Genomic DNA, 12,110 nt, shown 5'->3' on the forward strand with positions numbered 1-12,110 from the left:
AGGCTTGATGCCTACCTGGCTGGACTCATTTGAGTCCAGTTTTTCTCCCGCCCAGGCAGGGGGTGGGACTTGAAGATCTACAAGGTCCCTTCCGACCCGACTTCTATGATATGATTCAAAAAAGATATTTCAACATGCCTGCTTTCAGTAAAAGACTAAATGTACAGCCTCCATCACCACAAAAATTAAAATTTTCTTTAGTAAGCTGAGATCCTTTTTAAGCATAATTTTTTCATACCCGTGGTCTGTACCCCAATACTCATTTTCTTTGCCCCATACAAAGTAGAAAGGCACTCACAGAAAGTGCAAAGCAGTTTTGAAACAGTATTTTAAAACTGAATTGAGGAACTGGGGAAGTTCAGCTGTAACAGTAGTTTTGGATACGGTTGGCCAACCTGATGATCACGGAGGATGCAATTCCAACAGGTCATTACCTATTCGCAAGTAAGCTGGAAATCATGTACCGTATTTCATGGTGTACAGGTTGACTGGATGTATAAGTTGACCCCATTTTATGGATCTAAAAATTTAGGAACTTTGTAGATCCAGTGTATAAGTTGACTTAATTATTTGGATCAGAAATATGGGGTCGATTTATACTAGCCCCTGTATGCCTTCACCGTGGGCCAGGCACCCAGGAGGTGGACATATGCTGCAGCATCGCTCGCAGGGGATAGGGCCAGGCTTGGTGCTCAGCTGGCACAGCCCAGGCAGTGCTGCTTGCAAGGGATGGGGCCTTGCCAGCTGAGCACACCCAGCCAGGCCCCATTCCCTGCGAGCGGCACTACTTGGGCCATGCCAGTCCAGTGCTAAACCTGGCCCCATGCCCTATGAGTGACACCAGGCTCAGCACTCAGCTGGCATGGCCCCATCCCCTGCAAGCTCACTATGGAGATGTTGCTCAGCTGGGCATCGAGTCTGGCCCCATCCCCTGCAAGCAGTGCTGCCTGGGCCGTGCCAGCCAAGCAATGAGCCCAGTGCCACTCACAGGGGACGTGAATGGGGTCATTGCTCAGCTGACATGGGCCAAGCAGCATTGCATAGTGATGGCAGGGAGTGCTGCTGGTAGGTGAAAAGGGTCAGCTCGGGGCCAGGCTGGGCCATCGCTGGGGTGGAGGTCCAAAGTATTGATATGGTGTGTGTATAAGTTGAGGTTGAATTTTAAGCGTTAAAAATTGGGCTTCAAAACTCAACTTATAAACTGTGAAATACAGTACTTCAAAGTGAAGGAAGTGAGAGCAATGATGCCTATTGCTACAAACAAACAGACATTTACGTCAGCACGTCAGTTTTAGAACTTTATTGGGAATGTAAATTATTAACCTTTTGCACTAGCCACCCGGATGACTTGAATAACAACTAGTATGGTACGTGCCCTGGGAGAATCTCATTTCATCTGCACGGGTTTTTAAATGATTACCCCATCACTGTGCTCTCTGAACATCTTCCAAGAGAAGCAAACAAAAACATCTCTTCCTAGATAGCTGGCAGGAACAAGCTTAACATTTTATTCTTTAAAAACATTGATAAACTATGCAAGTCTGAGGATACCACTTGGTTTGCAAGGAATGCACCATGGCAGCAGTTCCTAGTTCCATCTACAGGGGTGCAACCTGGATCTATACAGTTGTCTACCACAAGTAACCCCATCTCCTACAGGCAGATAGGACTGGCATACTAAATACCCTCCATAAAAAAAAGCACCAATGTTTTTAGCAAAGGATTATTTTTTTTCCATACAAAAAACCATGGATGTGTATTTACTCAAGTATATGAATAACTGAACACAGACAGCAACAAAAAAAAATCATCATTTTTACTGTTGCTTGACTATGGTTTAAGAAACGGTACACTTCGCATCCACAAAATACACACTGTGCCATATACTTTGGTTACTAGGACACATTTTTAAACCTGAAATCAAAGCTGCGGGCATAACATACAAGTTTCATACTGCATGCTGCGGGACTTACCTAAAGGCTGCAAGTAACGGTGCGTAAATTGAGTCTCCATCATACACGTACAAATGGTCCCAACTGCACTCAGTTGCAAAGTGATTAAACCGAAGCCTTAGGATTGTGTTTGGCCTAAAGGGGAAGAAGGGAGAAATGAAGTTACAATTCAAACAGTACATAACTGACAGCACTTGCAAGCTGCCATGATGTGCAGTTCCACTCTCAGAACAATTTAGTTACTGTATTTGTTCAGGATACATGGACAAACACACCTCAGGCATCAGACACTGGATTCTTTTTTGGCTAGTAATGTCTGCTGTAGGCACAACTGTACTACCTGTGTCCCTGCCACCCCCCTATTGAAGGTCTAAAAGGCAAAGACGACGTAACTGTCCATTTCTTTGCCAATACCAAATACTTTGGTCAAGAAATTGGAAGGAAAGTGGCATGGAATTCATGTGGACAAGATCTCAAAGGACCACAAATTACTGCACAGTAAGTCACCTGTCATTTAGTTGATTACTCGCACACATTTCACTCTGGATGACCAATATGCAATTCTCTGCTTGGAGGTGGGTAAGACTTAAATGTAGGACGCAAGACGGCCTAACCAAAGCACGCTGCAAATTTAAAAGCTTCTCTCAAAAAGAGCAGTACTCGCTAGGGATGTGAACCAAGCTCCAATCAGATGCCTTAGTGATTTCAGACGTACAGACCTCTTATTACAACAGGGGCCGAGACAGCTCTAATGTGGCCAGGCAAATCTAACCTGGCTAACTCATAAGGTCTTATACAGGTGGAAACTTACTTAGATAATCTGTGAATAACGCCAGACACTAACCTTCCCTACAAAAAGCCAATGCAACCTGTGCATGTTCCTGAATGATTCCACCAGCCAACATGAAAGGACAACGTCCTTGCTACATCAAGTACATGAAATTTAGCTTCCCCTGGGACTGACTGCATTACCTTCTTGAGGGGAGAAAATGGGGAATGGAATAGATTGTGTTTCCATGCAACTTGAACAGTTTGAGGAAGAAACTTCAAGGAGGCCCAAAAGCAACCCTGCCCTTGCAGGACTTTATATAAGGAGGACAAGGCTATGAGAAGCTGAAGCTCCCCATCCATTACAATGCAACGAGCACCAAATAAAGCAGTCTAAAGTTACAGCGAGTACAGGGAATAGGCTGCCAAAGGCTCACTGGGGAGACTCTTAAGCCCTGCTAAGGGATATTGCTGTTCCAAGAGATGCGGGGCCTTCAAAACGAAGGAAAAAGCATGCAAATCATGTTAGGAATCTGAAAGGCCACTGGATCATGTGTGTAGCCCTGGATAGGAAAGCAAAGCAGAAAAATTACCATCATGTAAATCTTTACAGACTAAAGGCTAATAAACACTCCTCTATTGCTGAAATGGGTATCAAGGAGAGACTTGGTTGTAGAAGCTCAAATAGAAATCTTCCACTAAGTTTGTAAGTCAGCTGAGCTGGGGCTTTCTTGCTCTGGAACAGAACGCTCTGAACTTCAGCCTAAGGGTTTCTGTTCTGTGGACACGAGCCAGCCAGCATCCAGGGCTGTCAAGTGCAATATTGCTGGGAGTGGCTGCAGGATATGGAAGTTATTCTGCAAGACTGGAGGCTGCACTTAAAGGCGCAGACAGAAGTGACAATTTTTGCCAAAACTGGCCCCTGAAAGCATTCTACAACCATGATCGAATGAGTGCGTGGCCACAGAGCACCTTAAAAGGGCTCAATTACATGAGGGTTCAGATAAAGGCGCTCCAAACTAGAGCACCTTCATTAACTTCTGTCTGCGCGTGCCGGGAGCAGGCCTAGGCAGAAATGCAGCCTGTCTCCCTGGAACAGCCCCAATTTGGAGCCTGATCACCCACTGTCCTGCCCAAACAGCTAATACTTGTTGGGCCAGGAGGATCATCCTAACTCATGGTCCTTTCTGTAAAGCGCCATGAGTTAGACTTGGGAGCTACATTTCTGCCTGCGCCTTTAGAGTCATCATCTCCAAATACCTGGCCCATGCTGGGACTATCAGAACCAGTCCCAGATCTTTGCCACTGTTTCCCCACAGCCCTCTGTCTCTGGGGAATCAGACAAAACATCTATGATGGTGATGCTGCTCCTTGATTAACTGGACTCCCTCTGGAAAACTTCACTTGCAAAAGATGGTCTGTCAGAGTGCAACTCTGCCTAATCACACAAGATTGTCTGAGAACTCCTTGCCACGTTAATTCACCATGGCGTTCTGAAGGACAGGAAGGTGCAGAGCCACTGATATGATCTGACTCGTAATTCACAAACTCTGGAGCAAAACAGCTTCCTCCCAAAGCAGAGACAACATTGGCTCTGTCTGTTGCTGATGTAATGTGTAGCTGTTCAATTATCAGCACCTAAAGCAGGGGTGGACAAAATCTGGCCCATGGGCCAGACCAGGCCCATGGTAGACTCCATTTCCCAGCAGCCCCTGCCCTCCAAGGAGACCCCAGGAGCAGCAGGGCCACAACACATGCGGACTCCCAGGGTGCCCATGGAGAGTGGTGTGGGCAGGGTGGGAAGCTGCTCTGGGGCCAGGATCTTGCATTTGTTGAGATAACGATCCAGATGGCCCATCCCTTTTCTTTGTGGAAAACAAATAATGAAGGTAATACTCTGACCCTGAACCATAAAGTCACTTCACCTAACAGGCCAAGTTGTAGATGGCATTTTACTACTACTTTTAACAATGGGGCCTTGAATAGGAACAATACAGGACGGTAAGAAGTGACTAGAAACTTGTAAACTATCCCTTTGTTGACAACCTTCAGCAGTCCGAGCCCAGGTGGCGGTGGCTGTAGAGAACACTGATTTACAGTGTTGCATCCCAGCAAAGCCAAAGTTGATGAGCATATGGATACTAGGCTGGTCTTCTTTATAGACATTTGTGGTTTTTAGGGACTGCTTCTATCAGCAAAGAAGTCCCTATAAGATCATTCATTCTGAAAGCCCTACAAAAGAGGGAACATGAGTGAAAGAGGAGCTGCTCCTTATTCAGATTCTGACCAATTCAGCTTTTCTTTATAGATTCGAAACAGCAATCTCATTTAAAACCAAGCTGCTTCATGCATCATAGCTGATCACTCACAATTTGAAAGAGAGAGGGAGAGACTGGTTTTGTAACTGGTGCCAGCGCACACACAAAAAGAAGTCCAACAAAACTTGTGACCATTATACCATGAATCAGATGACAGTCAGAGGAAATACATTAGAAGTGCCATTCCTAAAAATTACTGGAAACCAACTACTGTAATCAATTGATCATTGCAGTAATAAAAAGGAAAGAACGCTGAGGGTCTTCCACAGTTTAGAAGACTTTTGGGAAAAGGTCACCTGATCCTCTGAAGTCATTATGGTCTAATGAGTAAATATACATTTGAAGCTGAACAAAAGTTCAGTATTTCTATAAAGATTGAATTTTCATGTACAGAAGATTTCTTTTTCTAAGTTTGAGCTCTCTGCTTATAGCATTATGAAAAAGTTACCAATACAGTTAAGCTAAATATCAGCTTAAATATCAGGATATTTGGAGGATTTGCACCTGTATTATTTAAGGTATTTTACGCAGATCCAAAGGAGTTTGAATCGGATGTGAAGTCTTAACAAGAAGCAAGTTTTATAAAGCAATCAAACTTTGGAAACTTGGATTCAGAGGGGAAAAGAAACAGTTTCTTGTACAAGTGTTTTTCCCCTATAAAATGTCATAAAGTAAAACATAAAAAAAATGAGCCAAACTAATGTCAAAAACAAAATATTCATTTAATTGTGCAGCAGGTAAAAGAAATTACTGTAAACAAAGACCTGGGAAATTAAGATGTGGCTACTTACCTCCCTTCAATAAGCCATGTGCATTTTGTTTTGTATTTGTAATTTCCAGGCCCATCTGTTACATACCCAGAAGGTCCTGTTAACCTGCAATTAAAAAAAAATTACAAGTGTAGGTTTCCAATATAATTAAATATTATGGTCAAAAATAAAAGACTTAGCTTTAAAAAATATAACCAGAATTAAAATACCCGGCAATTCTGTTCTCATGTATTGAAAGGCTATTACAAAACCAAGCAAGCAAGTGCAACATAAAATGGGTCAGGTAATTAGGATTCTGGTACTGTACTCTTGGTCTGTCTTTTTTCCCCAGTAGCCAGCCTACTCTTACGCTATGCCAGGGAAGTCAGTACAGCAGTTCTCCTCTATCTCCTTCTCAGTGCAGAGACTGAGAAAGCCTATTTAACAAGACAACTGATAACAGGTATAGAAAGAACATGATTTGTTGATACAAACTGCAAAACTGCTCCCAAAAAACCCCACTTCCAGGACAGGAAAAAATTATTTTCAGAAGTGACGTCTCAAGGGGAACTCCAAGTTTATTCTAATTCACTCTGTTACAATTTCCTGCGTTTCACACCATTTAAGAAAATAACCCATTCTTTCCAGAGCCAGGGTCCATTATATCACATTTCTCCTTTGACGACTGAGGATATATGGCCAGGAAAATCATCCCTGCTCGCCACGTTACTTTGTGACTGCACAACTCTGCCTCCTTGCACAGTCGAAGATTACCCTTCATCACCATGATGGAGCACATCCCGAACAGGTGATTTTAGATGCACAAAACCCAGCACTCAAAGTGGTTGCATAAAAATAAACCCATGACTTGGATAGGAACTGGGGAGTAAGAAGATGCTTCAGTCAGTAAGCAGTATACCACTGTGGGCTGAGATAATAAGCCTGATTCAACTGTATGGTTCCTGATGTACTCCCAGCCCCCCTTCCTAGAAGATAACTAGCTCCAAACCAACATTCAAACTGACAGTTAAGACCAAGGCCTGTGGGTCTTTTGCAGTTGGCATAATAATATTGTACTCTGAGCAACACAAACGCAAATGTTAATGACATAAAATCCAGTATTAGTGAAAGGTAAGAGATAAATCAGTGCAGAGGAAGAAAAGGATCTTGGAGTCATCATTGATGCCAAGACGAACATGGGCCGGCAGTGTGGGGATGCGGTCAGGAAGGTCAGCCGCACCTTGTCATGCATCCACAGATGCATCTTGAGGAGGTCCAAGGAGGTGATCCTCCCCCTCTACGCGGCACTGGTCAGGCCGCAGCTGGAGGACTGCGTCCAGGTCTGGGCACCGCACTTCAGGAGGGATGTGGACAGCATGGAGAGGGTCCAAAGGAGGCCACTCGCGTGATCAGGGGCAGCAGGGCAGGCCCTACGAGGAGAGGTGATGGGACATGAACCTGTTCAGCCTACACAAGAGAAGGCTCAGGGGGGATCTTGTGGCCTGTTGCAGACTAGTCAGAGGGGACCAGCAGGCACTCAGGTGTCCCTGTTCCCCCGAGCACGATCAGGAGCAACCAGAAATAACGGTCACAAGCTGGCAGAGGGGAGATTTAGGCTAGACATCAGGAGGTGCGACTTCACAGTCAGGGCGGCTAGGGTCTGGAACCGACTTCCAAGAGAAGTGGTGCAGGCTCCTACCCTGGGGGACTTTAAGACAAAGCCAGACAAACACCTTGCTGGGGTCGTTTGACCCCAGTACTCTTTCCTGCCATGGCAGGGGGTCGGACTTGATGATCTGCTCAGGTCCCTTCCGACCCTAGAAACTATGAAATCCAAATGCAAAAGCAGGTACCCAAGTATAACCTCGTAGGTTAAGACTAAGCAACTGAGTAGTTGGCAAAAAGTTGGGTTTTTTTGCAACTCAGTTCGTCTAATAAAAAGAGATCACATCTACCCAAAGAACCTTGCCTGCCTATAGCCGTGTTGTTCTCCGGACACAACCAAAAACCCAGAAAGACTAAGCAATGCATTCTAGCAAAACCATGCTATATATTTCCTCAGATTAAAGCAGGGATGTCAGATCGGCTGAATCCAGCATACAGAGGCCCATCACCCAGCCCGTGGAGCTGCCTGGTGTTGGATCGGCCACATGCCAGCCTCATACGAAGTGCAGGGCTCGTTCAAGCAAGCATAATGAGCACAGAGCCAATCCGTAGGCCCATTCCAGCTCGTGAACCTGCCCCACATGCCACGTGCAGTGTGCTTGCCAAGTCCAGCTGAGTTGGATACCTCCGGGCTGAAGGAAATGCCTTTACACAGAGGAGGTGCGCTTCTTGAGTGCCCTGATTTTGCATCTTTCCAACTCCTGCCTTTACCTCACTCATCTTGAAACAGCACATGATACTCTGCCTCCTGCTTTAGTAATGAGGAGTCCTGTTATTTCAGGAACCGTGGAAATCGGAGCTTTCTTCAGGAGAGAAATGTGAAAAAGTTCCAATCAAATCTTCCTGCACATACTTGACTGGGAGGAGGATCAAGTATGCCTTCCAGTATACACCAAGCCAGCTTCATTCACTTTCCTTTACATACCAAGCAATTCCAGCATTTACGCTGTTGTGTTCTCTATGCACCTGGATTCCCTGGAGCTTACGAGAGTCAAAGCTAATGTTACGGGACCCAGAGGAGACTATACTGGATTCTGCTGCTGGAAGAGCAGCAACTATACCAACAACAGCCTCTTCCCACCAGAACCGCCTCCAAGGGAAAAACAGCCTGACAGTAGCAGAAGAAAAAGGACTCTAGGTTCATGCAGGTAACAGCTGAATTAGTGGTAAGTACCATTCACCCCCAAGACATTCAGCAAACACTGAAATGCAATATTCAGGCAAGTGCTGATTATTGTACAGAACTGAGAGACAGGAAACAGGCACACTAGAGAAAAAGGAAAAAAAAAATCATGAATATTTGCAAAATATTTTGCAGGCATTCGTACTATATACAAGTGCTAGGTATTTTCAGAAAGGTGACAATGATGTTCACAGAGTCATAGACAATGGAGGGCTGAGCAAAGCTTCAGTCGCTGATTCGATTCAGAGATTTGGCCCGATTCAGCAGCCAAATCAAAATCGGGAGACCCGTTAAAAGGTCCAAATCTAATCTGAAGCCTCCAAAATCGATTCAGAAAAAATTTGGAGAGATTCAGAGATTCGGGTCAGCTGGGGACAGACAGGCACAGCCAAGTGGCAGCAGGTTCTCCTGCGGCTACTCTAGCTATGCCTGTCTCTCCCTGGGCAGGAGGACCCGCAGGAGAAGCCCCCATGGCTGCCCTGCCCAGCCCCACTCCCACCTGGCACTTTAAAAAAAAAAAAGCCCCACACTCACCAGCTCTGGCAGCAGCAATCAGGGCTCATGATAGAGCCCGCATCCCCATGCAGCACAGGGCAGTGGGGGGAAGCACCTGGCACCTGCAGGGCAGCACGGTTCAGCAGGGCACCACACACTGTCTAGGAGCTGGGTCCACTGGGGCTAAGCGGTGCCAGGCTCCAGGTGACTGCTGGAGCCACCCCAGCTCCCAGATAGCACGTGGTGTCCTGCCAAGCTGTACTGTACCCACATGATGCGACAGCTGCTGCATGGGTGCCAAGTGAGGGGGGTCACCCTTGCTGCCCTCTGCTGCATGGGGAGGGACTCTGCCATGAGCCCCCAGAGACCCCAATCGCCACTGCCAGAGTCAATAATGGCAGAGGGTGAGGCCGGACAGGGCAGCCACAGCGGCTTCTCCCACGGCTCCCCCCACCCGGGGAGAGGCAGGCACAGCCATAGGAGCCACGGGAGAACCTGCAGCTGCCCGGCTGTGCCTCACTCTCCCCAGCCAATCCAAATCAGCACTGAATCTCCAATTCTGAGTCAGGTGAATTGAATGGGAACAGTTATGCATTATGAATCGCCAAATCAAATCACCGGCCTCCGAACTGGCCAAATCTGAATTGAGTACTTCCCTATTCGTGCAGGCCTACTGGAAGGGACCTCAGGAGGTTGCATCTAGTCCAACCCCCTGTTCAAAGCAGGACCAGCTCCAACTGCATCATCCCTGCCAAAGCTTTGTCTACCCGGGTCTTCCAAGGATGGAGAGTCCACAGCCTCTTTGGGTAGCCTGTTTCAGTACTTTACTAAAAAGAAAAATGCATGCGGATCTGCAATAGGAACACAATGGCTTGAACTGACATTAATCAAGACAAGATAAGGTAAGTCAGAACTACATTTTAAAACCATCTTCAAAAGAGCCTGATATTTGAATTGAGCATGGATATTTTAATTGATGACCTCTTGTCGTCAGAAAATGCAGTTACAGCTAAATGAAATCATTTCCCAAAATTATGTATTGAGATATTAAACTAGGCAACTAATTATCATCATCGTGACACGCTGATGCACGGCAGACTTGCACAGGAAGTCTGGACTGCTGGTTAACTAGCAGTAACTAAGCAGTGCTAGAACTACAAATGAATGCCTTCCCATTCCCAGAAAAGTGGACATACTGATTACGACTTGGGTTAATTGTTACTCTCACTAAGGCAAAGCTCATTTTACTTGACAAGACACCCACCCTACCAAATGTCAACTGTCACTGAGAAAACAGCAACGTTAGTTCATCTTACATGTACGCTTTAAAAGAGACCACCAGCTAGTTATCTCCTACTTGTACCAAGATGCAGACTGTAGCTATAATCTCTCTCTTTCATTAGTTTCCATGTGGCCAAATAGGCTGAAACACCACTGACGCTTAGGACTCGCATAACATGAAAAGTCTTGAGCTTTGGGCCACTAAAAGAAAGGGCTGGATTTGAGCTGGCAAAAATCAACCATGCTTACTAACGCAGAATGAACCGACACCAAGTTATAATTCTTTGCCCCTTTTTCTCACTTTAAATGCTGATTTACACTGAGCAACATCTTTTCAACATGGAGGTGCACACACCCAGAGAAAAACAGAAAGGGCCACAAAATTTTAGGGAAGAAGGAGAGATTAAGACCCTCCAGGTCAAAACAACCGTGGCACAATGCAACTCATGCACATAAAACAAGAGCAAGTCATCTTAATGTTCCCAACTCGCATTAAAAAGAAGCAGACCTGAATCAGAAGCCAATGGAAATTTTACAAGAGACTTCTGGCATCAAAAGCATTTTAAGTGCTATTCAAAATGTTCAAACAACATTTTCTGGCAGCAACGCAGCCACGAGATATGCCACTGGAGTATATGCTTGTTTCCGAGGCGAGTCTAAATTCCAGCGAGGGAATTTCACTAGAGCACGCTGGAAACACTTGGACGGGCCTCTTGTCATCAGAGAACACAGTACCAGCTAAATGAAATCATTTCACAAAATTATGCTGATTTCACCCCCCAAAAACTGTTCTGGAGACCAAAAAAAGGGAAGTTTCATTAATGTTAGAAGTCCCAACTTAAACTTTTTTTGAACAAAGCCTTTTAATTCTTCATTTCAAAATGGCTTGTTTCAAAACCTTGTTTTTGTATTGTACAAAGCAGAGAGAGGAAAAAGCCAAGAGAAGGTTTTGTTTTATCGATCACTTGTAAGTTTTTTGGGGGGGTTGCTCCTTAATCTACAGAGCAAGAGATCTCCAAATCCAACAGGAAACAAATGCCTATGTTTCCCATGGGCCTATGCTTTATACTTGCCAACTTTATACACCTAAAGCAGGGTTGTTCAACTGGGCTGCTTGAATCCAGCATCAGTTCTACATCTAGGCCACCAAAATAACGACCCATTTTCAGAGGGATGCTCATGCACGCCCACATCTTACATCTATGAATCTTCAACAGAATTTTTTTCAATCCTCAACCTCTGTGAAATCAGACCAGTTATTTCCTTTTTTTCTTTTTTTTTAAATATGGACTTGGGTCTCATTTTAGGCACTGCTGTTGGAAGGCTTAGAAAAAAGGGCCAATATTTGCACCTTTTGAACTACAAAGTGCTCTGGCATTTCAACTTGGATGACCCTTTTGCCTGTGTTTGATAGTAAACAGACTTTGGAAGCTCAAATAAGCCTCACAAACTGAAAAACAACCTTATGCAATATGAGTGCTCTCAAGCAACCAGCAGCCTTTACCCAGGAATCATTGTCAACAGCTTCCTCTGGAAATAATTACTGTAACATTTGCCACAAAAACCAGTATCACGGGCAACATAAGAAAATGTCCTGTGTGCTCTGGCCCCAGCCAAGTCAGAGCTAGGGAAATCTGAAATGCTTCAGCACTGACAGAATTTACAAACAGCATAAAACCAAAAATGCATTTTTTTTGGG

At 45.1% G+C, this 12,110-nt stretch overlaps 1 protein-coding gene across 2 annotated transcripts in view; it reads right to left on the bottom strand.

Annotated features, from left to right (window-relative positions):
- ATRN (attractin) overlaps window positions 1-12,110 on the bottom strand; it is a 254,873-nt gene that overhangs the window by 191,076 nt on the left and 51,687 nt on the right. For both annotated transcript variants that reach the window (XM_019552795.1, XM_019552796.1), the window contains exons 2-3: window positions 5,830-5,913; window positions 1,974-2,087 (exon numbers count right to left, since the gene is read on the bottom strand). In XM_019552795.1, coding sequence (XP_019408340.1) covers window positions 1,974-2,087; window positions 5,830-5,913 — 198 coding nt within the window. The remainder of the gene's footprint in view (window positions 1-1,973; window positions 2,088-5,829; window positions 5,914-12,110) is intronic.

Source organism: Crocodylus porosus, unplaced genomic scaffold (assembly GCF_001723895.1).
Source record: "Crocodylus porosus isolate Cpor-Errol unplaced genomic scaffold, CroPor_comp1, whole genome shotgun sequence".
In the NCBI taxonomy this organism is placed as follows: Eukaryota; Metazoa; Chordata; order Crocodylia; family Crocodylidae; genus Crocodylus; species Crocodylus porosus.